Genomic DNA, 27,899 nt, shown 5'->3' with positions numbered 1-27,899 from the left:
CAGTCACTCGGTCTACCGCATGGACTGCTTCGCCTCCAGGAACTCCTGGTCGCTAGCATCGAGAACATCGTACTCCTCGTCGGTCAGGAAACCGGCGTCAGTATCATTTTCGTCAAGGGTGAGGCTCTCGACATCCTCGAGAATATCTCCTTCCGAAGCCGTCGAAACAGTGGGCGGAGGGCGGACGGCAGTTACAGCCTCATGAGTGCTGGTTTCAGGAGACTCTTTCTCCAACTTGGGAAAGATCATACGGCTACCAGTGACCTCGGTGTCATTGGTGTGGGATTCCACGGACTCAGCCATGAAAGGTTCAGCAGTTGCCTGGACTTGAATATCGCACCAGAGACGGTGGCCAATGGGAGCACCGTTGGGCAGCTTGAGACGCCAGTACGAGATGGCAGTGCCTTCACGCTGGGAGCTTCGGAGGTTCACAGTAAAGTCGGCTGTACTGCCAGGCTCCACAGGAGTAGTCAGACTGTTGCTCTTCATTGCCAAGTGGATGGATTCGACATCTGAGGGGTGATCCGAGTCGACGTTGAACATGGCATCTCCACCAGAGAAGCGAACGTCGCTACCCACCGGCCAAGCGTTGGGTCCGGGGTTGTAAAGGGTCCATGTCTGACGGAAGCATGTGTCGGGAGGCAACTTGGTGCCATCAGCGATAGTATCGCGCATGAAATACGCCTGGAAGTCAGCCAATTCGGCGGAGCAGGGGGCCTCAGGTTTGGTCGCATCAACCTCCACAGGCGCCTGCTCCACAACAGGCTCCTTCTCTTCGGAAGTCTCGGCGGTACAGTTGGAGACTGAAGACTGGACAGGGGAGTACACAGGAGCAGCAGTTTGATCACCCAAGGTAAGGTCGTCAGTGACAGTACTTACGGTCACAGTGCGAACAGGAGTCCTGAACTTCACCAATGGGTGGGTTCGGTTATGGGTATGGGTTGGAAGAGCCTCGCAGTTGGCGCAGAAATCAATGTCGTCGCAGACGGCACACTTGTAGCGAATACCATTGATATAGCTCTGGGCAGGCTTGTCTTTGCATAGAGGTCCATCACAGAAGATGCCGTAATGGATCTCCCAATCATGAGACTGTTGCTCGGCAAGGGCCTCATACACCGGGGCAAATCGGTGCCTGGGATGGCTCTGGGAAGCATTCACGATACACTCCGGACAGTAGTCCCAATCAGGGCAATCGAGACACTTGTGGCGGGTGCCAACAATGTTCTAAAATCCACGTCAGTAAGATTATTTTCCAAAAGGAAATAAATAGATAATATTGGAAGGGTGGTAAATCATTACCTTCTCACAGCCATCACAGATAGCTGCATGCTGGAACTGACGACCAGGAAGGCAGCGAGACAAGATCAAGTTCTTCAAACAGAAGTTGCGATCCGACCCAAGCGAGAATGAATGAGCAGGATGGTGACCATGCTTGTTCCTTAGGAGGCAACGGAGGCACAGATCGTAATCTTCGCATTGACTGCAACGCACCAGGTTACTCTCATCAGTCTCTGTTAAAGGCAGTTAGTAATGATAGTACATTAACACTGGACTAGAAAACAACATACCACGACAACATCCGTTGCACATGGGCTTCTCCTCTTGAGGGATCACCTCCTTACGAGAAACAGAAGCAGGCGTAGAGACTGGGGCAGGAGCTGGCGCTACTGTCTCGGTGATTGGCTTCTGTGCTGGCCGAGAGACAAGCGGCTTGGTCGCCTGGACCTGTGGTTGATGAGGGGGAATGGTTTCAGTAGTACTATTGGTCACGATTCCATTTTCGACCGAGCGTTTGATAAGCCAGTGGCCTTCTCCACGGCACAAAGCACCGTTCGCAACACACGCGGGACACAGGTCGTAATCGCCGTTCTCGCAGATACCACAGTGGAAGTGTTCATTGGCAATCGAGCGACCACAGTTGTTGCAATCAATGCAGAACATCCCGCTAGGGGAGTTGTGAGAGATAACTGGGAAGCGAAGTGTGTCGTTCTCCATCTCGAAGTTGCGGTATTGAGGCTCGCTTGTGTTCGCAAGTTCCTTCCTTCCGTACACTGCAGTCGGTAGGGACCCACCGGAGGCAACAGTGGGGTCAATGGGAGCAGGTGGTGAAGGAATAGCGGTAGGAAGAGTCTCAGTGGAGCCAGCAGGGATGGGGGAGCTTAAGACAGTTTCCAGGTAGCTGTGTCTCGGAGGGTTCTGATTCACGGGTTCAGCCGAGGTCTCCGTAAGCGCAGGCACTGATGAATCGACGGTGCTGGCCTTAATGCGAAGCTTGGATTTGGCTTTGCCTGCTCGGTAAAGTTGTTTGTAGACCCCTTGGTTGTCGCTGTCTAGGTGAATGTAGCAACCGGCGCTGTCGGAATAGCGTTCAAGGATGACGTTAACATCCGCCGGAACGCCGAGCAAAGTGCGGAGCTAAACCCAACGCATTAGTCAGTCGACAAGCAACCAAGTTAGGGTGTTTTTGTGTTTCATTTCCGGATAAGAATGATCATCCATCTTGGCATTCCAGCACAAGGATGGTACTGATCGTTATCACGATAAGAAATGTGGGCGGACTGGATGTCCGGTCGGAGCTAGAGTGGAGACACTCTTACCTTCTGCGGGAACACTTGAGCCCGAAGATCTCTCAACGGAAGCTTGAATCGCCGATTACTGTCATTGAAGAGCACTTTGACAGTAACGAGGTGATCCGGGCCTGGATGTGATGGAAGAGCTGGGGTGGCCATGATGTAGACCACCGGGGGAAAGCGGATGATAGAAGAAGTATGGGGGGAAGTGAAGCTAGATAAGGTGACGGGTGTACTAGGAGAGAGAGAGAAGGGAAGGGTTTGAAGGAGCCCACTAGAGTCTGGAAAATACAAAAGGGGAAGAGACGATGACGGATGATGGAGTAACTACAGAAATGATGAAGAGGGGAAAGGAAATAGGAAAGCAAAGAAGCCTGGAGAGCAATCGTTGTACGGAAATCGGGGTCACTGGGTCAGCTGGTGTCGTGGGCGGTGTATGATTAGGTAATGAGGCCCGTGGCACTTTGCAAGTAGATAGATATACGTAGTTGGTACATGGAAGTACAGAGGAAGCGGGGAATGGGTATATGGCATGTATAGTCATATACATTATACCAGTACAAAAGACTTCCTCGTGACTTTCTCGATATTATTTACTCTGGCAAAAATCAAGTTTGGTACTTTTGGTGGTATTTCGTAACCCCGTTAAGCGGAAAACCAGAAGAGAACATGAGGTCATGCCAAAAAAAAAAAAAAAAAAAAAGAGAGAAAAGGCCTAGATCATGCAAAGTGATCAAAAGTATGTTATCGCCTTGCGGGGATCATGGGGGAAACGCTCAAATGCAGCCAAATCCAAATCTAACAGTGGAGCCAAGTGAGACAAAGGCATAGTCCAAAAGAAAGTAGGTCAAGAATAAAAGGTCCCCGTGAGAATTAGGGCCATAAAGGGCAAAGTGAAATGAAAGGAAGGAGGGCATGGGAAGATGGCGAGGGAGAAATAGAGTAAAAAGGAAAAAAAAAAAATAAAGGGTACGACACAATCACTGGCCGTAATATAGCCCCCCAGCGCCCGGCGGCGGTTGGGGGAAGTAGTAGCCCGTACCGGGCGGCGTCATCATGCCTCCCATCCCCACCACGCCCCCGGATCCGAGGCCAGACCCGGGTGCCCCGTAGTTAGAGGTGGGGTACATCTGGTTGGCATCGTAGAAATAAACAGTGCCACCAGACTCATGAGCGACCGTTCCTGGTTGAGATGGCTGCTCTCGAGATGATCCTGAGGCTTGATTGGGAATAGGCTGTTGACCGGGCGGGAAGTTTGGTACCGATGCACCAGGTCCCATCGGCCCACTATAGGTAGGGTATTCCGGGCCTGAGCCGGGATAGTACATTCCACCAGGGTAGTAACTTGGATAGAACCCGGGCTGTGGGTATGAGGGGTAAGGCTGAAATGCCGGTGCGTGGATTGCTCTCTCGGGGATCTGGGAGAGCGGAGTAGCAGACGATTGGCTAGGCGGGCCACGGGTGACCACATCCTGACCATTGACGGGGACGGGGACTTGATGATGGAATGGCTGTTCATGCTGAGGCTGGGGAGGATTGAATGGGAAGTTCTCAGGACTTTCAATATCTGCCACCGACACTGTCTTCTTTGGACGAGGTTGATGCATTGGAATCGGAGCGCGCTGACTCTCACGATACGCAGGATGTGGAAGTGGCATGGGAGGCATGGGCCCTGGGGCGCCTATAGGCATCCCAGAAGGTGCCGGGGGAAAGGCGATTGGAACAATTGGGCGCGGTGGAGGTGGTAGACGAACAATAGGTTTGCTAGCATCAGGCGGCATCATGATCGGGCGCGAGTAGCTTGAACCGGCGGGAGAGGGATAGCCATCTTGGGATGACATGCCTAGCGAAGTCCGGCGGCTCGGAGGAATGCTTGGGGCATAATTGGAGTAGAAACTTGGGCGACGTGGGTAGAATCCGCCACCTCGGCCCCGACCACGGTATGTGTGCTGGTTCGGGCGCATCGCGCGAGGAATGAAGATGAATGAACGTTCGGTTGATGGAAATATGTAGCGAGGAGCTTGAGCGGGGAGAGAAATTCGCACCGGCTTGTCACGGCGCAAGGGAGGGCGATGTTGAGGCAAGCGGGTGTGCTGTTTCTTAGCCATGGACGTAGACTGCGGCTGGGCCATCCCCGGCAGAAAGACCACGACCGGTACATTTCCCAGCAACGTAGTGCTTGAAAAGGTTCGATTCGGAGGAGATGATCTGGGGGCAGTAGGAACTGTCGGCGCAGGTTGACGCGTAGCAGAGGGGACTGGGTGTTTGGGCGGCGGCAGCTCATCTCCAGCTACGGTGTCGTGGAGATCGTGAGCCCACTGCCCGCCGCTCGCATCGGCCTTGGAAGGGTCCCTGGAGATTCATAGATTAGCAAGCTGCAATAACCCGTGCGTAACAGATCGAAGTATACCTTTGAGTATTGCCATCCACAATAAGACCGTACGGCCGGGACTTGCCCTTGTTGGAAGAACGATGGCTGTTGGAGCCCAACTCTGTCGATCGCTTGTCGTGCAAGAAAAAGCTGCCTCGTGTTGGAACAAAGGCTGGGTTCTGGTCCCTTTCCTTTACGTACTTGTCGTGATCCCGGCGCTTTCGAGCAGCCAGTGTTTCCCGCTTCGGTTCGGTAGGAGGGGCCGACGGTGTTCGGCCGGTCTGGAGCTCTCGATCGTCGTTCATCTGATGAGACTGGACTTCCTCTAAGTCATCGGAAATTCTCAGCCCGTTGAGCATCGCCTCGGTATCGGAAACAGTGGTTTTAAGCCCCGGCTTGGTGGGTGATGTAGAGCTATGTCTTGGCTCTCGTCCGTTGACCTTTCTGCCGTTCACCTTGCCTGTTCCCATTCCCGTCGATGCCTCGTCTTCTGTTTCACTGCCCTCCACATCCGCATCCTCATCTTCCTGGTGACTGTGAACTGAGCCCTCACTCAAGGAGTCATCTTCAAGGTCGCCCGCAAGAGAGCCCTCGTCTTCCCCATCTTCATCTCTGCGCTGTCTGCGGCTTGCTCCGATATGACGTCGCTGGGAAGCCATGGAGTGTTTGATGAACAGGAGGGGTTTGAAAGAACCAAGAAAACCGACTTGGAGATATAGAGGCTGCGTTTGACTAGCTAAGACCAGTTCGGAGTGGCGATGGGAGGCAGACTGGGAAGCGGATGAGGCAGGTGGGCGTGGAAACAAGGAAGGTAAACCCCAAAAAAGAATAAGCAAATGCTAAAAGGGCATAAATAATACGAAGAAAGAAAGAGAAAGATGAAACACTCTAGCTCAGAAAAGGTGATGGAAGATGAAGAAGAGAAGAAAAGAGCAAGGGGCAAAGGGAAGATATAGAAGAGAGAGAAGCAGTTAATGATATTCTCAACCGCAACAAGCATGACATCGCAAAGAGACGTCACCCCCGATCGGGTCTAGTGTGGCGGTGAAGTCATTCTGCCTGGCGTCTAGATTTCTTAATTGATTACGTGATTTATATCTTGAACTATAAAAGCTTCAGAGTCCGGTACTTAGTACAGAGCCCTGGATTAGGGGTTGCTATCTCAGGTCGTACCAGTGTACGTAATACCGGATGATATGTCCATGCTGGTCGCCCTGCAATAGGGATGCAGGGAGCATCAGTAACTGGGTGCATGCGACCACCCTTGATTGATAACGCCCAACCAGCACTCGACTATCACCACGGACCTTGGGTGTACTATTTGCACTTGGGCAAATACCTAGATGCTAGATTCTCGACTCTTTCCTAATGATGAATTGTCTTATGTACATAAATCACATCAGTCAGTGACTGTCTAAATAAACATAAATATTTTCTTGACAGGCTCAAAAATACCACCAGGATGGAATATAGAACAAAATTTACCCCGATTATGAAGCTGCAAGTCCCAGAGACGCCAGAAAAGATCCGGATTTCCTCTCAAACTTGGCTTCAGTTTCATGGCCACGTCAACGCCATTGCAGCTCACAGAGGAGATCATTACTAAATGGCGGCCCAAATATTGCCCAAAAACGCCTGTGGATTGGCTGCATTGAACCCACTAAAAGATAGACTGGAGAGAATATATTGAAGCCCAATCGGAAGAAATGCATGTGCTGGAGCGACAGAACAATCGAACTCCACAATTTTAGTCAAACGTGATTTTCGAACCTTGAGACTCAACAATGGCACCACTGAGCCGCTGCACGGTCTCCTTGGTGTATCGAGAGTCATCAATTTCCGGTCGTTTCGGCTTGTAGGACCGAGGTCGCTCGGAGCCATTTGCCTCGCTAGATTCCGAATCATTCTTCCGACCCTCGCCATCTTTACCAAAGCGCTTCTTGTAGCGAGTGGTAGCATCCTCCGCAAACTCCAACTTCATGCGGCGACCCAGAAGCATATTCACCCATACCTTGCGCTTGAAGCTCTTCTTGGGATTTTTCTTGGGCTTCTCAGATTCGGAATCCGAGCTGTCGGATGAATCCTCGTCATCATCACCAACCATCATGAAGCCTCTCACCGCTGCTTCGGCCGAAGTAAGATCCTCAAACTCCACCCAGCCATATCCCTTGCATTTTCCTGTGTCTTGGAAAGTCGCCAGATGCACATTAGCCAGCGCACCGCATTGGCTGAAATGGCCCTCCATGATTTCCTTGGTGACATCGAATCCCAGATTTCCGACGAAGATGCGGCGGGACGGAGGATGACCGGGCTTGATGGGTGCAGCTTCCTGGTCGCGGGATTTCTCGGGCCGACCCTCAAAGCTCTTTGCGTTCTTGATCAACACTCGGCGGCCTGTCACAAGCTGCTCGCTCAAAGCCAATGCCTCCTCGAGGGCCTTCGGGGTGGAGAAGTCGACATAGGCAAAGCCCTTATTCTGGGTCTTTCCGAATCTTTCTTGTCCCTTGGGCATGTGAATTCTAGTGATCGTATCCTCGGTAAAAGTACAATTGCTGGTAAAGAAGGTGCGCAGGTCATCTCTTGTCACAGAGAAAGCCAGGTTGCCGATCCAAACGCCATAGTCGGAGCGCTTGGCTGGAGTTTCCTCGGTTGCTGCCTTGGCGGGTTGAGGCTTTTTCTTTTCAGAACCTTCAGTGGAAGGCTCTGACTTTTGTTTTTTCGCCTTGCGCAGGGCTTTCTTAGACTGCGGCTCCGGTGCAGACACATCAATCTCGATTTCGGGGCCCTCCTGCAGCTTGCGCTTCTTGTGGGCAACATCGGGTGGGGGTGATTCAGACATGGCGCTGGCAGTGAAATCACTCCTGGAAAATTTCTGGAGAGTAAAAATTGAATTTCGCAGAAGATGAATTTCTCCAGATTCACATTCGACGCTAATGATTTTTTTACGGCGGGCCAGATCCGCCCTTCGCGCAGCCCGAGCTTGGCACGCGCGCGGGTGACTTCTTTCATAACCCTTGTCTCTTCCCTTCCATCTATTCCATCCATCTTCATCATCCCATTATCTCATCATGGCACAGGATATGAAAGGGTCTGCAGTGTCTGACACACTTCCAGATGCTCCAGCTCCGGCACCTGTAAAACAGTCGGTGCGGTCTTTTAAGTACGACGACCCTCGCATGTTGGCAGAGTAACAAAAGCTAATGATGCTTACAGGAAAAAATACGCGAAAATAAAACAGAAATTCGAGTTGGGGATTCGAGAAAACGAGAATTTGATTCGCGAAGAGCTCCGAATCGAGGACTTGTCCAAACGAATTCAGGAACAGAACGAGTATGTGCCCTAGTGACCTTTGTGGAAGAAGTATCTCTAACTCATCACTAGTCAACTACTTGAGGTCCTGATAGAGCTCAATGAAAGTGTTCATGTCTCCCCCTCCATGCGATACGGCCTGAAACTACCTAGTGACGCTCCTTTCCTTCCAACTCCGGAGCAAGAAATTACACCCCTAGTCAACGATGCGACCCTTGCGCGAACGGCATTGAAAGAAGCCAAAGCTGGACTCGCTAGCGGAAACTTTTCTCCCAGCGCTTACCGCCAAGTGGAAGAAAGTATAAAGCGGAACAAGGAGTTTGCACCGGCTCTACAGTACAGCGACCTGACCAAAGTGCCACATACCGAAGCGACGCCTCCAGGAGATGGCGCTAAAAATATCGGCTCTATTGATCGCAAACTTGGGTATTTCACCCCAGAGCATGAAACCGAACACTATCTCGCGCTGGACGCGAAGCTTGGAGATGAGGCTGCTATACTGCAATTAGCGCGTATCCCGGACGCGCCAACATTCGCTGAAAGGGAAAAAGAGGCCTCAATGCGGAACCCAGCCTCGGTTTTCAATTGGCTGCGACGCAACCAACCCCAAACATTGCAAGATCATGAGGTTGCTTCCGAGAAGTCTGCATCACGACCTTCCAATGCCCGGACTTCGAAACGGGCTCCTGCCCAGCGCAAGGAAGAGGAGACCATTGATGAAGATGGAGTGGATGTGGAACCGACTCCGAAGGGTAAACGCAAGCGCGATGAGGATACCGGCTATCGGCCCAAGGGTGGGAACAACCGATCCAAAAAGAAGAAGGATGACTCAACTCCTAAAGGCAACTCCAAGAAGGCCTGAGGGAGGAACGTGTATCTCGACTCTCATTCTGTTTTATTCTCTTTTCATCCGATGTATTATTACCGGATTTGTGTGGCTTGTTGAACCAGCTCACCAGCTCACAAATACTATTCTCCGAGATGGCTGTCACTTCCATCGGAGGCACCTGGTCGGCGTTATTTTCATGACTGCAAGTTTCTTCGGCTCTCTAACGGGTGTTATATGAACCCTTTTGCTATTGAACATGCCATAATAGAGGCATACCAATCAATTCATTCAACACAATTATATTTCCATTGTTCAATCCTTGTCAAATTCTTCTTTATCAAATCAGCAGCTTGAAAGTGTACCTAATGTAATGCAGAGCACCCGTAATTTCTACTTGCCGATAGTGATAGCGATAAAGTGGAGCATGAAGATCAAGTGGATCCAGTCACGTGGATCAAAAAGTCTCGGACCGCGCTGCATCTTGGAGCTTCATTTTCCAACAAATATCTCCGCCATCAACTCTGATCGATCTCCCAGTCTTAGAAAATGGCCATCACGATTTTGCCTCCCGTTGTAGAGGACCTCGGTCCCTACCAATCTGACTCCGACGAGTCCATGTCCGACAATTCAGACTCCGATATTGAAATGAGCGGCGTCACCCGATCAAACAAGCGGGCCCGCCTGGGAAGTAAGAATGCTGGCAAAGGAATTGTGACACCTGGCGAAGTTGTCACTGATGATCCCCAATGGATGAGGTGAGCTCCCAAATACCCTCCCAGCCCCCGCGCAAAGCGCAAGAGAGCGCGGGGTATCCAATCCACATAGGACTTGAGTTAACCTCTTCGTCCCTACAGAGGTCACGGCACTTTCACAAACCCTTTATCGACATCTATTGTAGCCACTGTCGCCGGTACCGTTCAAAAAACCAACAAACTGCTCTCAGTCCACCCACTGCGAGCACGATACACACCCGAAATCGGTGATCTAGTCGTTGGTCGCATTGTCGAGGTGCAATCTCGACGTTGGAAGGTTGACGTCGCCGCCCCCCTCCTTGCACAACTTCCTCTATCCGCAATCAACTTGCCCGGTGGTATCCTGCGAAGAAGAACAAGCGCCGACGAGCTTCAGATCCGAACTTTCTTCTGCGAGGGTGACTTGGTAGTAGCTGAGGTGCAGAGCGTTCACCAGGATGGTGCGGCATCATTGCATACACGGTCTTTGAAATACGGAAAGCTTCGCAATGGTATTTTCCTAGCCGTCACCGGGACCGGTGGCAGTGGGGCAAATAGCTCTAGTGTGAAGGGCGGCGTTGGGTCTTTGGCAGTCCCGGGAAATGCAACTGGCACTGGTGGAGTCGTACGATCACGACGACAGGTATGGACGCTGGAAACACACAATGGTGGCGGTGAGGTGGATGTATATCTCGGCGTTAATGGCTATATCTACATCGCCAAGCATGCGGACGGTGCTGCCGCGACAACATCGGCTTCAGAGAACGTTGCGATTAGTCGCATGGAGGAGATGGTGTCAAGTTCAATCTACTCCAGCCAGAACGATGAGATCCCTCCCCAGACACGGAGGGAGATTGCACGTTTGGCACAGAGTATCCAGGTGCTGGTGCAAGGTGGTGTGCGCGTGGATGAAGACACCGTGAGACAGGCCTATGAAGCTAGTCAGCAAGTTGATTTGGAGGTCGGAGATGATGATGAGGATGAGCACAGCGAGGGCCGAGAATATCTCGAGGGCTCCAAGGCTCGGCGGATTCTAGAGTTGGTGGTGCATGGGAATTAGGTCATACCCTGCTTTAACTGGATAGACGAGTCCATGTACGATATAGGGCGGATCGGTGATACCCCGTGCAAGAATGGATCCCCCTTTATCTATGATACTATATTCTCTGGTCATATTGTAGACGTATGATTTTTATAGTGTGTGTCCCCAGCGAACGGCCCCGGGGAGGTTTGGCGAATTTAGTTGACAATCACCATTTCTGACCGATTTGGGGTCAATGTGTGAATACTACACCATGAATTCTTACCGTGGAGATGAAAGGATATCAGATATATCTGTTGATTAGTAATTAATGAGATCCAAAGTGGAGTTAGACCGGCCAAGCCCTCACATGAAGGAAGTAATAATCTTGTTTTTTTTATCACCAAAATTCCGAAAAGATGCTCGATTAAAGAGTAAACAACAGATAGAGGCCAAAATGAAAGGTATGAGGGGGTAATAGACCAAGAACAACCTTCCAAGCATCAACTAATCCAAATCACATCAAAGGCCATACTCAGGTCTCAAACACCGGGATAACATTGGACCAGTTGCCTCGGGCACGTTCATCCCAGTATCCATCCTTGCCGCCCTTAAGACGCCAGACAACCTCTCCGTCGGTATCCTCGCTGGCAGGCGTAAACCAGCGCGGAGTCCAGCTCTCGCCGGCGGCTTCCATTTCTCGCCTACGTGCACGCTGGCCTTCTTCCAGCTGAACCTTGACTTCTTCGGCGCGGTCCAGATCACCGTCCTCTAGGGCACGCTGATCAGGACGGAGACGGGAGTCGGTGGGTGGAAGTCGCGAGTCTTCGATGGAGGTGATTTCATTAAGAGTGGCCGCGAAGGAGGTCAATCCGTAGTGTTTGGGAGCATTTGGGACGAGCTGACCGGCGGTCCAGATGGGATTACCAGACGGGGAGCCGTCGCGGGTCAGGTTCAAAGATGAAGGCCAGGTGCCCACTAGACCAAGCGTCACCGGCTTGTTATAAGAGTCAACGGCACGAGTGGAAACTTCCTCACTACGGCCGGAAAACATGCCTCCAGCTTTGAAAGTCGAGATAGAGCGGTGGCCCGTGGACTCGTTGTAGACGGTCATCTCACCGACAGGCTCGACGTACTTCTCACCAGCAATGATATTGCGCAAAAAAGAGGTGGAGGGGACCCAGCTGAAGTGCTCGCCCGTAGCATGCAGGGTAATGCGCACGCGGCCCTCGGTAGTAATTTCAGCAGACTTGCCCCAGAATTTCTGGCTAGGCATCGGAGATTGAGCAAGACTCCATTCGCGGCTGTCAGCCTGGTAGGCGAGCTGTACAGGTCGGTGAGATACTTTCTCAGCAATAAAACGGAACCCTTGATCTTCGCGGACAAGTTCATATGTTTCGCCAAGCATGGGGTTAAATGGTTTGCGGATGGAGCGTTCCCGTACTCGGTTACTCGAGATAGAGGAGATGGCAAACGCGGTTACATACATCAGTCGCTCGACAGCATCCGATAATTGAGAAGCTTTGTCCAACAGTGCCGAGTATTCCAGGATCTCCGCTGCACGCTGCAGCAGGGACATGGGTTCATTGGCGGATACAGGCATTGATATTTGGGACAGGTCCTTGCCAACATTCTTCCGCAGAAATCCGATCAAGCTCGGAGGCATGACGGTGGGTGCAGTGATGTTTTCACGTCGACGTACAGCATCTAGAGGCAATGGAGCCAAAGACTTGGCGCGAGTTGGGAAGAGCGGCGAGGTACCGGTGCTATCGTGGGGAGCAGAATCCGGTTCATCTTCACTGTCTGAGGGTGCATCATCCTCTACATCCTCGGCAGCCGGGGCAGGTCGATCCTCGGTGGGGTCTTCATCATCGCTATCTTGAATGGTCAGGAGTGGGGACGGGGCGCCCCCATCCGGAGCATCAAAGAATTCCTGCGAGATATCCGACTCCATGCTGCGCCGAGGCACCATGGAGAATCGGGGCGGATTTCGTCGTTGCTTACTCTCTGAAATGAGCGTTGAGAACTCTGACACCACGTTGTCAAGATCGCGCAAAACAGCCATTAAATTATCATGCATATCATCCAGGCCATCCGCATGGCTTGTGATGCTAGCAGGCTTACCAGAGCCTGCCGGCACTGCCAGCTGGGAGGAATTGGCGCCCGGTTGCTTCCCACTAGAAGTAGAATTTCCACTCGTCTTGCGCTTCCAGAAGGGACGTCTCGCGTCTCCTTGGGGGTCAGTCCCAGGAGGATGAGGGCTCGGCGAGCGACCCCGGCTGCGAGGCTCCCGGGGGGATGGCAGCGGCGCGGTCGCGAGATATTTAGGATCAGTGTCCTTGGCAAGCCGACGCACCGCATCACGAGTGCCAGACACCTTGCTCACTAGGCCCTCGACCCGACTCCATTCGTGTTCTTCCTCCGCAGAAGCGGACGGTGGCATAGTTAACCGCAGTTCCGGGGGACCAATAGCAAGCGAGCCGTTGTCTTGCGATGTATTCTTCAAGGAAGCCCTCTCCAAGGCCTGCTTCCACGTCGCAAACTCATGGTCGTTGCTGGCACGGAGATGCCAGATCTCAGCGCCCGAATCAATTGAGATCTCGCGAGACTTCTCGTTGGTTGCCACGGCCGCCAATGAGAGTGGAATCGCACCACGCAAAGCGGACGAGTTTGGGTCATGGTAATAGGAGAGAGTCGACGAGATAAAGTCTAGGGAAAAATATCGACGTGCCCAGCCCTGATGACGTTTTCTCCGCCGTTTCTGCAGAATCCCGCTTTGGATATTCGATGGAACCGATAAGTCAGACCGTTGTGCCTGCAGGGTGGCCCGACTATTGCCTCGTCGGCGACCGGTGCTCTGTGGTAGCGACTCCGTAGAAGCCGCATGTTGAGACTGCGCTATGGATGCGGAGGCATGGGGTTGCAGGCCGGTCGGATAGGTAAGCAGGACAAGGGTGACTGTTTTGGAGACCTGTTTGGAAAAGGTGTTGTCGAACACGAGCGCGTAATTCCCTGACTCACTCGCCGGCACGTCATACGTGCCTTTAGAGATCCTGTCAGCTTCACATTTTCCTATCCATTTGATCGACTTGAGGCCAATGGCTGTCAGCTTCTCGATGACGGTAGTCTGCTGATTGCGGGAGCCGGGGTTTGCGGCGGTAGCGGGGAGGTTCTCGTTGGAGTCGGTGCTTTGCGAATCGGAAGCGGGCAGATGGGACGCCAGTGACGATTGACCAGGATGCTTGAAAATTCCAAAGTTCACAGATTTCTTATGCGGTTGGATGCTCCACGAGATGGTGTGGCCGGCGCTGACGTTGATCCAGCGTACGAAGTAGGACTAATCATAGACAAAGAAATATGATTATTAGATTGAGACCAGGAGCTCCTGAGTGTCATGGAATTCACCTTGCTATGGATCTGCAGCTCCTCCATGGCCGCCATGATTGCGCAATGTTGGGAGTTTGGAGGGGGAGAAGATCCGCGAAGTGTACAAGCTGTTGTCGGGAGTTGCGGCTGAAGGGGCGGGAAAAAGGACCAAGGCGGAGCAACTATAAATAACACCTTTCGCAACAATAACAAGCTGAAGAAGTAAGAAGTAAATCTTTCTCTTGCGTTCTATTTCTAAGCTATCACATATCTCAAGAATAGGACGACCTGATGGCGGGGGAAAGCGGAACCGTAAAGCTTTAAATGGCCCGAGGCCGACACACACTTCACATGTACGAATCTCGGGATCTAATTCAATGGATTTCATACGTGCCTAGGTAAGTACTAGTTCAAGCCCTGGGAAGCTTAATCCTATTTTATACAATTTATGTTTCAAAAATGCCGAATGTGGCGTGTTCATTGTGTAGTGTTTACAGGTTCCCCTCCCTAAACACCAAATAGGTGTATCAAATTAAAACAAAACAGGAATTGGAGAAAGATTCAGTAAAAGGGGGGGCTAAGAAGATTGAATGCATATGCCCATCGATTTTGTTTTCGGTCTGCATTCCCTGCAGAAACAGAACCCTCGCGATGATAGGGAAGAAAAAAAAAAGAAAAGGAGAAAAAAAAAAATAGTACACTATACAGATGGTCCCTTTATCGACGACTGGCTTTCATGTTGGTAAACATCAGCTTGAAGCCATTGCACAGGGCCTGCATATCCGGATATGGGTTTTTTTGCAACTCAAAGCCCTGGGGGATCACCTTCACCGGCCAGTTCTGCAGTCGAGAGTGCTCGCCGGCCTTGAAACAAAGGTAAAAGTAACCGGGGTGTTTCGGGTTGATGCAGAAGGCATAGGCTGAGCGACGAGGGTTGGCCTTGGTATAGGTCTCAAGCCATTGGTCTGTCAAGAAGGTTAGAAAGGAACACTAAGATAAGGAACTATTAAGGGTCAACTTACCGGTTTCAGTCTTGCTGCCATCCTGGTGCTTCTCATTTCCGATCATCTCCTCAACCTTTTTGGCCATCGCCTTGACGTGATTGACAATCAAATCATCCAGATCGCTGTAGGTGTACTTGCCTCCGACCTTGAGAACGCGACCAACGGAGAACTCATTTTCCTTGTCCAGCTCGAGGACATCAATGTGCTGGTAGACGCCCTGCGCCACCTTCCAAGTGACTGCCAGGTGATCGGGTCCCCGGGATGAAGGGCGAATGACCACTTCACCACGACTCCGCGAGCCCAGGTACTCCTCCGCTTGTGTAGAGTTGAATGGTCGGAAGAGCGGGTGTTTGATGACACGCATGGCCTGACCACTACTCTGTGTACTCTCCTGCTGGGACTCCCGATCCTTTTGCTCTTGCACCTCATCCCAGTCGCCAAAGCCAAGGTCTGGGTTCCGGCGGAGTGGATGACTGACCTGATCTTCTCGCAAAGACACATTGCAGGTAAAGCCCTTCTTGTTGAGATACAGAATCTTGGCAGGCACGGTCTGGTGTGGTTGGTAGACGTTGCGCACAGAAAGGTCGTAGGGTACACCCAATTCGGTCTCTGCGACCAGCGCATCGACCCCACAGTCCAACCTGGCATCAATATGATCCTCAAACACCCGCTTGATGGCAATAGGTACCACCATGCCAACCTTCAAAGATTCGGGTGTCTCGCCCGTGAACATAGTGAAAATGTCCTCGGTGCCCAGGAAGACAAAGTGCTTGCGCAGTTCCTCATACGGTTGCTGTAATTCTGCACGAATAGTTTCCAAGGTAGCACGCTTGCGTTGATTGAGGTTCTTCTCCAGCTGCTCAGCATACTCCTCGAGAATCAGGTCGTTGACACGATCCTGCTGCTCATCCCGGAAGAGTTTGCGAACAATTGCCCCAGAGCCATTCTCATCAGTCTCTGCCTTGATATCCTCTTCATCCAACTCAAGAGCATCGGCAGCCATCTTGCGGGCAATATCGTAGTCTTCAGGGTGCACACGGGTGTTGTCCAGTGGATCTGCATCGGCATCGGCATTCTCGTAGTCAATGTAAACAAAGCTGGCGCAATTGTTCCACACTTTGACACCCATAGCTGGGTACTGGGCGTTGACACCCAGCAGCTCCACACGATTATCCACATTTCCACCGTTCAAGTTGACAATCTTGAGCAAGTGGGCTGCTTTGCGAGGACCAAGTCCACAAACATACGGAAGAAGGTTCGCCGTAAGTGAGTCGTGAACTGCCTCATTCAGATCCACACCCACGAGATTGACCATGTCGACAAGGGCAGTCTCGAGTTGCTTAAGTAACAATTCCTGGGACACCAATTGCTGGCCGGGTTTGAACTGGATTGAAACAATATCCCGACCAAGAGAAGCATATTCTTTCAAAGGACTTTGCAAGTATCGACCCAGAGCCACACAATAGTGAGTAAGTGGTCCGAAGCCCGGATTATCTTGACGGGCCCGAGGGGAATTGTGGTAGAGTCGGGCAACTTCATCATTGACAATGACAACCTCAAGACGGTCGGTGATCTCCTCATCATGATCGTCGGTATAAGTCTGGGTGCGGATGTCTTTCTCTTCAATGAGTTCGTTCAAAAGTTTGTAGAGACGTCGAGACTCCGGTGTCATACCAGAGACACCGAGGACATCTGGTTTGCGCCGCTTGATCAGATTCATGAAAGCAGCAACGTGTGCACCATCGTTAAAGCCTCGGGATGAATCTCCACACGACAGGTCCTGGAATTTTCCGTTCTCTAGCACGCGACCATCTTCTTCAATATAAGCCCAGTGGATGGGGTCTCGGCCCACGACACCAGTTCCAGTAGAGAGAGCAATGACCCGGGGCACTGTGCCTAGAATCATCCCCTTGGGTTTGCAAGGCGCCTGATCCAATCGCTGGGAAAACATTTCACGGCACTCCTTGGCCACGTGGTTCTCGCATTCCTGTCGGATGTTCTCTTTCACGCTGCGGTTGATGACACGCTCCAGCTTGCCAAGGGCCATGTCTAGAACTTCACGACGAAGACGATTCCATGCATCGGCGATTTCAGAGTAATTGTCAGACTCGATATCAGCGTAAAGACGTGAACGGAACTGATCAAAGTTCTCGAACCGTACCCGAACGTCAACCAAACCTTCCTCCTCAGCCTTCAGCATACGCAAGAACATCTCTGGACGACGAGCAATGTCACTGAGTTGCTGGTTGCGGAGATACTTGAATTCGTAGTATGGGTGCTGTTCGTCGATTCGGCGCAAACCCTTCTCAGTTCGGAAACAATCCACAACTCCGTTCATGTAGTATGCCTGGCGGATAACCTTGCGCATCTTAGGGCTTATCACGAGCTCTTCAGTAAACATGGACTTCGCGGCCTTGAGAACCTGTGATGAGTTGGAGAAATCGGAGTCAACAAATTGATCCGCCAATTCTTCGGGTAGCTCGCTAGGGTCCTCGGTGTATTGCCGACGGCCTTCTTTCGAGGCATTTTGTGCAAAGGCATCGGCGGTGATTCCAAATGCTCGTACCAGGCTGTAGGCCTTTCCATTTCGCACTCGCTCAAAGAACGATTTATTGGTGGCTTTGCGCCGTTGTGTCTCGCCGTTCGCCTCCCCATTCACTGCGGCTGTATCACGTAGCTGAGAAGCATATTGGAAATGGATGTAGTCTTGCACATCTTGGAGCTCCTCCATGGTTGCAGCAGCAGCCAAAAGATCTTCCACGTTGGCATCTTCGATATTGAACAGAGTCTGAATGCTGTCATAGGCCTTCTGAATGGTATTGCGCTTGTCGACCAAGGCACGGAATTTGAGATCGTAATCGAAGATATCCCAGAGATCGGTCATATTCAATAGCTTTTCAGCACGGATGCTGTACTGTGCAGAGTCATCCGCAGAGTCACTCCCATTAATTGGCTCTTTAACGGCATGAATCATATAATCCTTGCGATGTTGGAAGATGAAAGGGACCTCCCAGTCGTCTGTAATTAAGAACTCCAGCATCTTGGCCACAGAGCGCTGGAACGGCTCACGCAGCTCCGGCTCGATGCGTTTCTTGAGCAACATGAGATTGGATATCCAAACCGCCTCTTCTCGGAATTGATCCTCGGTCAAGACGACGTGTTTGTAAGGCTTCCGTGCGACCTGGTGGCGCTCAGGCTCGTCGAGTAGACGGATTTCGTTATCATCGTCCGTCAACATACGTTCCGCGAGCTCTGAGGGCTCAAACACATCCTTGAGATCCAGATGTCTTTCCTCGACCTCCTTCTCTTCGTCTTCTTGTTCTTCAATGTCCAGGGCAAACCTATATTCCGTACCATCACCGAACGCTGCGCGCATATCTTCGAGAGCATTTTCATCCAACCCCGCTGCTTCAGTAGCCCCAAGACCAGGCATAGAAGCCCGGATTGGAGGTGCAACCTCGAGATCATCTCGCTCCCGTTGTCCCTCTTCGTCAGAAAAGGTGTCTTCTTCGATGAAGTCGTCAAATTCATCCTGGCCGCCACGGTGGCCGGTGCGAGTGTATTGGGGAGCCTCTTCTTCTTCATCTGAGTTGAAGATATCGTCAATGCCTTGGGCTTGCTGTCGGGAGTCGCGATCTTTGCCTCGCTTCAGACGCTTGAATTTGGACTGTAGTTAGAAAAGTCACGGTGTTAGCAAAAACTCCCGCCATCTTATTATTGCGTCCCAAATTCGTTATTCATCGCAGGCATGATGGGACATCAACGTACCTCTGATGCAGACCCTCGACTGAGTCCAGGAACATGTTCTCCAATCAGCTCTAAATCCTCTTCATCGAGGTGCTCTTCACGAGGGCGGGAACGTTTCTTCTCGCGGCGACGTTTGGCGCGTTCCTCGATCTCTTCGTCCTCATCATCGATAAACCCCTCGCGAACCTATTTCGAAATTCCATGTCAGTGCGCAAGTTTCGTTGGCTTCATGTTCGCACTTACAGCGCGAGCGGCATCCTCATCATCATCTTCGTCCTCGTCCTCTTCGCTCGAGTCGTCGTAATGATTCGCGCGACCTGTTCTCTCCTGGATTTCTCCATCGGAATTCTCGGCCACGTCGGCGTCATTCTCATCATCATCCAGGGCCTCGCCTTCAACCAGGTCCCGCAGACTCATGATGGCTGGTCGAAAGGATCTCTCTTCACTGCGGAATTGAACGAGAGCTGGAAAAGACGGAGATTGCGACACGAGATATTATGCTCCAGCACCCGACTCGCAAAGATGATAGAGAAGGAGAGTGGTGGAGAGAAACGGGAAAGAGAAAGCTAGAGCTGGAGAGAAAGGAAGACTACGAGGGAGAGGACGCAGTGTGGCGGTGATTGGTTGGAGTGTGTGTGGCTAGTGCTGGATCGACCCAAAGGGGGACAAGTGTGGCTGAAGAGCTACCTGTCACGTGATGCCACACGACCTTTAATGAGATCAATATTTTGAATTTAAATTTCTGTAGTTGGTTAGTTATTACAACAATAACATGATTAGTAAACGAGATTATTCCCAGAATGAAATGAAATGTGATCCCTCACTATTCTATAAGTATCTTTTCGGACCCCATGCAATTTGCCCCATATATCCTCTAGATTACTCCGTACTTGGGCATTCATGAATCTCCATCAGAGGGGATTTCACCCCCAAAAGCCTGATCCTATGGGGTAAGGGAGGGTGGAGCAATCAGGAACATGTGTTTCAGTGATAGTAAACCACCTGAACCCTTTAACCAACGTCTGGCAAATTTTCCCCTGAACGGCATTACTTCTGCAAAACCCTGTTTGGCGCCGACTAATCTTTCTACCAGTATTGTTGGTCCAATCGATGCGCCCGCAAGGCCCAATCAGCGCCGCCAAGACCATCAGTGATATCGGGTTCCCCGCCGCTAGCTCGCGACTCCAAACCTAACCTCCCTCCCACTACAGTGGTCGTTGGCCTAGCGCTATCGTTCCCTGGTAACTTTTTTTTCGCGTGTTTACGTCCGTCTTTGTCTCATTCTATTATTTCCTCTCGAACCCCCGACGCTGCTAGAGATCTTGTCTCCCCCTCCGGCGCCATGGCGGACCAGTTCAAACCCCGGACGATGAAACGCAAGAATGTCAAAGGTCTAGCGCTCAATGCAGCCCCGAAACCCGCCGCGAACGCCTCTGATGGGGATGCTCAGGTTCCTGGGGCGATTGGAAATAGCGAGAGCAACCGCACAGATACCCTAGAAATCGGCCTAGAGTTCCGACTAGATCTCCGCAGCGAGGACTTGGTGACTTTAAAAGAGCTGGGCGCTGGAAATGGAGGTACGGTTTCGAAGGTGATGCATGCATCGACCAAGGTTGTGATGGCTCGAAAAGTAAGGCAAAGGGAGACTTGACCTGTTTCGACGTGGGCTCTAGAGGCTGACTGCCATTCCACCAGATTATCCGAGTCGAGGCCAAGGAGAATGTGCGGAAGCAGATTCTACGAGAACTTCGAGTCGGACACGACTGCAACTGCCCCAATATTGTGACCTTTTATGGCGCGTTCCAAAATGAGGCGAGAGATATTGTCCTGTGCATGGAATACATGGATTGCGGGTAAAATTACCAAAGTTGAAACTAATGAGGGGCATCTGGCTGATAATGGATATATTAGGTCCCTCGATCGTGTCTCAAAAGACTTCGGTCCCGTTCGAGTTGACGTACTGGGCAAGATCACGGAGTCTGTGCTGGCTGGTCTTGTCTACCTGTACGAAGTGCACCGCATCATGCATCGAGACATCAAACCATCTAACGTCCTGGTCAACTCCCGGGGAAACATTAAGCTTTGTGACTTTGGTGTTGCCACCGAGACAGTCAATTCGATTGCCGATACTTTCGTCGGAACGTCAACATATATGGCTCCGGAGCGTATTCAGGGAGGCGCTTACACCGTTCGATCCGATGTTTGGAGTGTGGGGTTGACAGTCATGGAGTTGGCTGTAGGAAAGTTCCCATTCGATCACTCCGATCCGGCCGCAGGTAATCGTGCCAGTACAGGGCCGATGGGTATTCTCGACCTGCTCCAGCAGATTGTTCACGAATCTGCCCCCAAATTGCCCAAGAGTGATGCCTTCCCGCCCATTCTGCACGACTTTGTCGGGAAGTGTCTGATGAAGAAGTCCGAGGAACGGCCCACTCCTCGAGAGCTCTACGTGCGTGCTATCTACACCGTGCCTTTTATTCTTTCTTTTTTGCTTACCCCGAATATAGGACAAGGACGCCTTTTTACAAGCAGCTAAGCGCACACCTGTTGATCTGCAAGAGTGGGCTATCAGCATGATGGAAAGACACAATCGTAAATCGTATCTGGCACCACCAGCGCCAAAATCGCTCAAAGAGAGCACTCCATCTACAACAAGCGCCCCATCAGCTGCAATGCCGACTCCTACATCTGCAGTGCCAACTCCCCCTAAGCCCGCCCCCATAAGCAAATCAGTCCGTCCGCCTCAACCTCAACAATCTCCCTACCACCAGACACCCACATCGGGTGACATCCCCCTCAATATCGCCAGTGATGCATCATCCGCCAATCGTTATTACGGTGGCAGCCAGCCGGCCAATCATTATTCTGCTTCGCGCTCTACGCGTTCCCCGCCACCCCCATCTTTGGAGCATCTCTCGCTGGAAACCAGAATGGACGACGACCGCTCCAGCCGGCGCCCGACCCGTCATATCGGCGACCCAGTGTCTGCTGTTGATGCCCCTTCTCGGCCCTTCATGAGCCCGCGCTCTATGAGCACAAACAACAATAAGCCCCAGGCCAGTCTGACTCCCGGGACATTGCCAATGCGTCCTGCACCCCCTAACGGGCCCCCTCCACCTGCTCCTGCCTCTACCGGGAACTGGCGTGGCTATTCCGGCTATATGCCGGGAGCCAATTCTTGAAGCGCATGATCTAGATGATAATCTATCCCGGATGATGATCTTCTCAGAGTATCTGCATATGCACATGATAGTTGCGTCTTTGAGCCCATGTACTGGGAATTTTCCAGATCATATTGCCGATTGCTGAATATGCTTCTTTAGCATTTGATGACTAAGATCCTCGTTGCTTTTTTTGGTGTGTCTCTTGTTCGACTTGGCGATCTGCCCGTTTACCTTTCCTGGCGTGTAATGGACAAAAAGAATGACCAGGGCAGAGTACATATCCCTCCTCTCCCGACTTCCGCTTCATTCACTCTCCTCTTTTCATCTCTACTGTCATCCGTGGGATTCTTTCTATTTGTCTCCTTGCTTCTATCAACGTTTCCTTCATTTTCTTTTTCATTTTCAATTTTTTGTCTTTCTTCCCTTCTATGACTTGATTGTCGCCAACCACGACAACGACACCGACGACCTTGGCTTTGTCATCTTCCTTCATCTCTTTCTAGCTTTCCTGCTCAGATATGCTCCTGCATGATACGGCGTACATGAGTGCAAGTTTTTGATGATAATATAAATTCTATTTACAAACACTCCTTATTCAACGTGATATAAAGATCTCAATGATGCATGGTACAGATCATGAATCTAGGTCAGAGCGGAACAGGAACAATGACTCCGAATGAGCTAAAATGCAAGACTTTGATTTATAGCTAGAACAGGTGGTGTGAGAAGCCCATAGTCTTACGGAGTCGCAGTGCATATGACAACATCATCAAATATAGATACAGAGCAAAGGCTCGAAGAAAATCCCGAGCAGGTAAATAGATGGGAGTGCAGGCACCACGAAAGAAAACAATGACAAAAAAAAAAAAAAAAAAAAAAAAAACATCATACTTCACATTGCGGACGCCAAAACCTTCAGACACCAGACCCGTAGAACATTCTCCATGAACACCCGAAACTCGCAAGGGAAACACACAACTCAAACATTATCTCTATTTCATAACCAACTCCGGTCCAGCCAAAGGACTCGGGCCCGGGACAGGGGTGATATTCGGAGTGGGGTTGGACAAAGGCGAGGATGCCATATCCATCAAGCTCATCATCGAGCTAGATTTACCACCACGAGTGCTGGCAGAACTTCCCCCACGGCCGGATCCCGCAGCGCCTCCTGCACGGCCACCGCGACCTTCATGGGCCGCAGATGCAGTAGTGCCATTTCGGTCAGGGGTGCCCTTATCACCCTGATCGGCCTTCTTAGCTCCTCGTGGCCTGCGCGAGGTGCCTCCTCTTGAACCGGGCCCACGGAGAGGCAGACCGGTATCCTGTGAGATGGGCACAGCAGCAGCGATGGCGACATGGGGATGTGAAGCCAATGCTCTGCCGCGACCCGCACCACGGCCACGTCCTCGACCGCGCTTGATCGTTCCATCCGCACTGCGAAATGTTAGCATGGTACTCACTTTTGAAGCATTGAAGTTGAAAGGAGACTGACCGTTCCACCTGGACCTTCTCCCCCTCTGGCACCAGTGGGCCACTGTACACAAAGAATCCATCTTTACTGGCCGCAGCCTGTTCCTGCCACGCCATCTCCGTGTCGTCTACAAAAGGATCATCCCGATCGTACTCTTCGACCTTCTTGCGTCGTTTCTTCTTGCCGTCCCCGGCGTCCGAAGTCACACCGTTAGTGCCAGTTCCCGGACCACTCATGGTGACATCTCCATCCACGTCGCTGTCGCGGTCTACCTCGAGACTCAAGTCCTCATCCGCACTTTCGGTCAATCCCTTCTCATTTCGCTCCAATGCAGCACCAGCGGCAGCCACACGGGCGAGGCGATCTTTATGAGCCGCTAAACGAGGATGCAAGGCAGCAAAGCCGTACTGTTCTTCTGCCAGCTGCGCAAAATTGATGATCTGGTTGCCCTTTGACAGCGGGATGTGCACCACTATGTTGGGGGTAGTGCGCGAGTCGGGTGACTTGGAAGAATCGTCGCCTCCCATACCGAACAGCGCATTGGTTATTAAGCCAGATCCTTGTGGGAGCTGTGGAGTTTCCTTGGCTGCGCGCGCCGGCTTGGGAGATGGAGCTTTCGATGAAGAAGCCGTCGCAGCACCCTTTTCTTTTTTTGCACTCGGCACCGGCTGTTCTTTTACCGGCTTGGAGTCAATCTCCATTGCATCATCTTGTTGAGTTGGTCGTTGTGGCGTAGACTTCTGCGCTGGGGTTTGTGGTTGCGGGGGTTGGGGCTGCGACTGGGCCTGGACCTGGGGCTGCGGCTGCACTTGTGGTTTCTGCTGCTGTTGCTGCAAGGCCGGTGGTGACAACTCTAATGTCGGAGGTTGTGAATGGTATGGACGTTGCTCTGATGGCGGGTAGGGAGTGCTATAATGGCTGGAAGATTGTAGTACCGGTGGTACCTGGCCCGGTCCATGCGACGGTGACGACGCGGGTAGCGCCGACGGTCCTAATGATGGGTATGTAGGCGTTGGCACTGGGGAGGACACAGCGGAAACATGAGCCGAGGATGAGCGCGGCAGTGGAGTGTATATGCGGGCATTTTGGGCGGGTGGGTCAATGATGCTGGAGATCGCGGGTGACGCGCTTGCACGATAATTAGGTTGCGGCGACTTGGCATGCGTCGGACTATAGGCTGGTGCTGGAGAGGGATTGTCAAAGGCCGATCTAATCGGATCGAAGTTTTGACCACTGGTGCGTTGCGGGGCAGGTTGAGTCGACTGGGGTGGAGGTTGCGACGGTTGTGAATATGGTTGTGACAAGGCATAGTTGGGTGTTGCGGCCGGTGCAGGATGAGGGCTTGTATAAGTCGGCGCCGGGGGCGCCGAGGCAACAGGAGCAGGTTGCGGAGGCGTCAGGACAGGTTGAGATTGAGGTTGTGGTGGAGGTTGGGGTTGTGATTGCTGTGTTGGTTGTGATTGGGGAGGACTCCGAGGGTTTGCCGTCGCAGGTGCTGGCGCCGCGGGTGTGGCTTCTTCTGATTGCTCCTGCTTGACTTTCTTGCGAGGGGCGGCAGGAGTGTTAGAATTCTTTCTGCGACGAGTTGCTCGAGTTTGCTTTTCTTTCGGTTCTTTTTTAGGTTTTGGAGGAGTATCGGTGGTGGTGTTGGTGTCGTCGCCCTTCTTCCGACGCGACCGTACAGAGGCACGTCGGTTGTCCGGTTTGCCTTCGATGGCCGGTCCATCATCCTTGGTCACTTCCATGGGAGAATCCGTGGACATGGTCAAAATGGGAAAAATATAAATAAGGACTTGATGGATACCGATGGTGGGGATATTCAACGGTCGGGAACCGGTTATCACCAAAGGGAAGGGAAAAGGGAAAAAGGAAAACGGGGAATGGGGAGAGAATGGGGGGGAAACGCAGATAAGACAAGTGTGTTATAGCTCAAACGAGGAACCGGGAACATGAACATTAACTTGAACATGAAACAATGGGAAATGGGGATCAAGGAAAAGATGGAGAGTTAAGGAGAGAAAGGGAAGAAGAGGGAAAGGAAAAAGAGAAGAAGAAAAAAGGGTAAGAAAGGGGAAAGCGATCAAGGAGTTTTGATGTGGTCGATTCATTAATTGGGAGTTTTCCCGGTTTGATATGTATGGAAATCAGAAATCCAATACATTCATAGATCAACCAATCACAAGAGAAGTCAATCACTTATGATTGAACTTAAGACGAAATCTTGAATAGGGATAAGAAAGTACATAAGTGAAATTCTAAATTTCTAGAAACAGTGAAATAACTATACTAATGAAGCCATGCGCGCGGATCTGGCGTCAGTGGGGCGTATATACTTGAGCACACAGACCCTTTTCCCCTCTATACATCCGAGTGACACAACCTTGGGATATGATAATCCGTCGGGTGTATACAAGGTTGACCAGGTGATTAGTTCAACAAGGCTATGGAAGTTTTTAAAAAGTGCATTGTAATATGTTTATATGCTTAAATTGCCTTACCGGAGATCAGTTCCAGAAGCCGAGCCGAGCATGCTATCACTTCCGGCTTCTACGTATATGAGATTATGCATAAGGGCCGAAGAGCACTTGACTCGAATGAGATTGAGTAAAATACTTGAGTAGTCGGCTTTATTCCATAGCTGCAATGCTGCCTAACGAAATGCTGCGAAACCCTAGAAGTTGACTAGCTTGGATCAAAGCTTCCGAATCTGGTTGCGCAGGATCGCCCCTTTGGGACTAGTGTGGACAATTCACACGCTAACCCAATATGGTTAGTGTGGTGCATCCACATTTTAGCTTTTTTGAGCCGCAGGCCCCGCGCTGACATAACTTCTTCCCATCTGCGCGCTATGGCTTTCCGAGGTGAGCGTTTTGTCCTAGACCTGGAAGACGAGGGCAATCCTCCAGAGAATCCAGTTCCTTCTCCTTTCTCCCTCATTGGAGAGATTCAGGAACGAGACCCCGCCCCAGCTGCGCCACCAGCTCCCACGCCCACCGCCTCTTCAACTGGCTTTCCCGCCCACCGACGTCGCAACAAGCCTTCCTCCTTCAAGCAACGACGATCAGAGCAAGCAGCTCAGGCAGCTGAGCCAGTCCAGTCAAATGAGACTTCAACACCAACTACCCAAGATGAAAAGTCTTCGATCGCGGCCGAGAACAGCAGGCACTTGGCATCCATGTCGGATGCGCAGATTCAGCGCGAACGAGAAGAACTGATGGCTTCAATAGACCCGAGTCTATTAGAACGCTTTCTCCGACGGGCCAAAATCGACGAGGATGATCAGATGGGCCAGGAATTAGAAAAGCCAGTGGCAGAGCCAATGCCAACTGAATCGGCGCCATCAAAGTCGAAGAAAGCCGTTTCGTTCGATATCCCGGCTCCTGCCGTGGAGCCAACGCCCAAGGATCCAGAACCGACTCCCAAACCGCAGAAGACATCTCCAAAGCGCCCAACCAACGATGATCTCCCTCCCTCCAAAATTCCAGAAGATCTTCACCCGGCATCTGAACGCCCATCCCTAGACCCGGCTATGATCGAAACCTTCCACTTCCCACAACCAAAGCAACCGATGCCAACACTCGACCCCAACGACCCCAAATTTCTCGCAGACATGCAATCCCACTACTTTCCCGAAATGGCTCACGACCCCTCTGGGCTCTCGTGGCTCAAACCGCCTTCCGCCGACGAGGAGGACCCGGACTCTACATCTCCTTATCATCCTGCCAGCAGCGCCGTCTCTATCTCTCCCTCTGCCATTCGATTCTCACTGCGTGGAACCCTTATCTCCCCCAATACCTCTCTTTCTCTCCCGACTACCCTTGGTCTCCATCATCACGGCGAAGATCCACATGCAGCGGGGTATACTATCCCAGAACTGGCGATCCTATCGCGCTCGACGTTCCCTGCTCAACGTTGTGTTGCATGGCAAGTTATAGGCCGAATCCTGTTCCGTCTTGGTCGTGCGGAATTCGGGGATCGCGGTGGAGTGCTATCAGAGGGATTGTGGCATGTGATTGAGAAGGAGGGTGTTGTGGCAGGCATGCTAGCTGAAGCGGAGGGTGCATCTGGCCAATTCCCGGGGATGAAATCCCGAGCTGGTAAGGATGAACAGGATAAGAAAGATGATCAGAGTGAGACAAATATGCCCGTTGCATCGGGCATTGGCCGCCATGCCAGTGCTGCCGCGTGGGCCGTCGAGGGCGTGTGGCTGTGGCAGAAGGGCGGTGGTGGTGACCGTGGGTTACTGAAGGAGGGTCAGATTCGGTCTCAGTAGTATGGCCTAGTGTTGGGTTCCCATTGTCTATATTTCTGGCTTT

The 27,899-nt window shown here is 51.6% G+C and overlaps 10 protein-coding genes across 10 annotated transcripts; 4 read left to right on the top strand and 6 right to left on the bottom strand.

Annotated features, from left to right (window-relative positions):
• Window positions 1-12: 12 nt before the first annotated feature.
• On the bottom strand, window positions 13-2,729 carry N7503_007471 (ZZ type zinc finger domain protein; the record flags this gene model as incomplete). The annotated part of the gene is made up of 4 exons (XM_057067018.1): window positions 13-1,224; window positions 1,300-1,511; window positions 1,569-2,415; window positions 2,598-2,729. The coding sequence occupies 4 exons, from the start codon at window positions 2,727-2,729 to the stop codon at window positions 13-15; spliced, it is 2,403 nt and encodes an 800-aa protein (XP_056920699.1).
• Window positions 2,730-3,550: 821 nt separating this feature from the next.
• On the bottom strand, window positions 3,551-5,600 carry N7503_007470 (uncharacterized protein; the record flags this gene model as incomplete). Its single annotated transcript, XM_057067017.1, has 2 exons — window positions 3,551-4,922; window positions 4,981-5,600. 2 exons carry the CDS (start codon window positions 5,598-5,600, stop codon window positions 3,551-3,553), a joined length of 1,992 nt encoding a protein of 663 aa, XP_056920698.1.
• Window positions 5,601-6,688: 1,088 nt separating this feature from the next.
• On the bottom strand, window positions 6,689-7,780 carry N7503_007469 (putative RNA binding protein Rnp24; the record flags this gene model as incomplete). The annotated part of the gene is made up of 1 exon (XM_057067016.1): window positions 6,689-7,780. One exon carries the CDS (start codon window positions 7,778-7,780, stop codon window positions 6,689-6,691), a length of 1,092 nt encoding a protein of 363 aa, XP_056920697.1.
• A 200-nt stretch (window positions 7,781-7,980) lies between these two features.
• On the top strand, window positions 7,981-9,112 carry N7503_007468 (uncharacterized protein; the record flags this gene model as incomplete). The annotated part of the gene is made up of 3 exons (XM_057067015.1): window positions 7,981-8,101; window positions 8,155-8,271; window positions 8,323-9,112. Exons 1-3 carry the CDS (start codon window positions 8,010-8,012, stop codon window positions 9,110-9,112), a joined length of 999 nt encoding a protein of 332 aa, XP_056920696.1. The 5' UTR covers window positions 7,981-8,009.
• Window positions 9,113-9,625: 513 nt separating this feature from the next.
• N7503_007467 (exosome non-catalytic core subunit RRP4) lies at window positions 9,626-10,870 on the top strand (the record flags this gene model as incomplete). The annotated part of the gene is made up of 2 exons (XM_057067014.1): window positions 9,626-9,834; window positions 9,934-10,870. The coding sequence occupies 2 exons, from the start codon at window positions 9,626-9,628 to the stop codon at window positions 10,868-10,870; spliced, it is 1,146 nt and encodes a 381-aa protein (XP_056920695.1).
• A 496-nt stretch (window positions 10,871-11,366) lies between these two features.
• N7503_007466 (oxysterol-binding protein related protein OSH3) lies at window positions 11,367-14,272 on the bottom strand (the record flags this gene model as incomplete). Its single annotated transcript, XM_057067013.1, has 2 exons — window positions 11,367-14,168; window positions 14,237-14,272. The coding sequence occupies 2 exons, from the start codon at window positions 14,270-14,272 to the stop codon at window positions 11,367-11,369; spliced, it is 2,838 nt and encodes a 945-aa protein (XP_056920694.1).
• A 642-nt stretch (window positions 14,273-14,914) lies between these two features.
• spt6 (chromatin-remodeling histone chaperone SPT6) lies at window positions 14,915-19,365 on the bottom strand (the record flags this gene model as incomplete). The annotated part of the gene is made up of 4 exons (XM_057067012.1): window positions 14,915-15,162; window positions 15,220-18,868; window positions 18,970-19,134; window positions 19,192-19,365. The coding sequence occupies 4 exons, from the start codon at window positions 19,363-19,365 to the stop codon at window positions 14,915-14,917; spliced, it is 4,236 nt and encodes a 1,411-aa protein (XP_056920693.1).
• A 925-nt stretch (window positions 19,366-20,290) lies between these two features.
• Window positions 20,291-22,130, top strand: ste7 (MAP kinase kinase Ste7; the record flags this gene model as incomplete). The annotated part of the gene is made up of 4 exons (XM_057067011.1): window positions 20,291-20,578; window positions 20,644-20,801; window positions 20,860-21,397; window positions 21,456-22,130. 4 exons carry the CDS (start codon window positions 20,291-20,293, stop codon window positions 22,128-22,130), a joined length of 1,659 nt encoding a protein of 552 aa, XP_056920692.1.
• Window positions 22,131-23,104: 974 nt separating this feature from the next.
• On the bottom strand, window positions 23,105-25,346 carry N7503_007463 (uncharacterized protein; the record flags this gene model as incomplete). The annotated part of the gene is made up of 2 exons (XM_057067010.1): window positions 23,105-23,546; window positions 23,605-25,346. 2 exons carry the CDS (start codon window positions 25,344-25,346, stop codon window positions 23,105-23,107), a joined length of 2,184 nt encoding a protein of 727 aa, XP_056920691.1.
• A 1,085-nt stretch (window positions 25,347-26,431) lies between these two features.
• N7503_007462 (RPAP1 family protein) lies at window positions 26,432-27,856 on the top strand (the record flags this gene model as incomplete). The annotated part of the gene is made up of 1 exon (XM_057067009.1): window positions 26,432-27,856. The coding sequence occupies one exon, from the start codon at window positions 26,432-26,434 to the stop codon at window positions 27,854-27,856; it is 1,425 nt and encodes a 474-aa protein (XP_056920690.1).
• Window positions 27,857-27,899: the final 43 nt, after the last annotated feature.

The sequence above is a fragment of the Penicillium pulvis genome, assembly GCF_028828015.1.
Source record: "Penicillium pulvis strain IBT 33274 chromosome Unknown contig_5_segment0_segment0, whole genome shotgun sequence".
Lineage (NCBI taxonomy): Eukaryota > Fungi > Ascomycota > Eurotiomycetes > Eurotiales > Aspergillaceae > Penicillium > Penicillium pulvis.
Note: the sequence above shows the minus strand (reverse complement) of the source record. Positions and strands in the feature narration are given on the sequence as shown.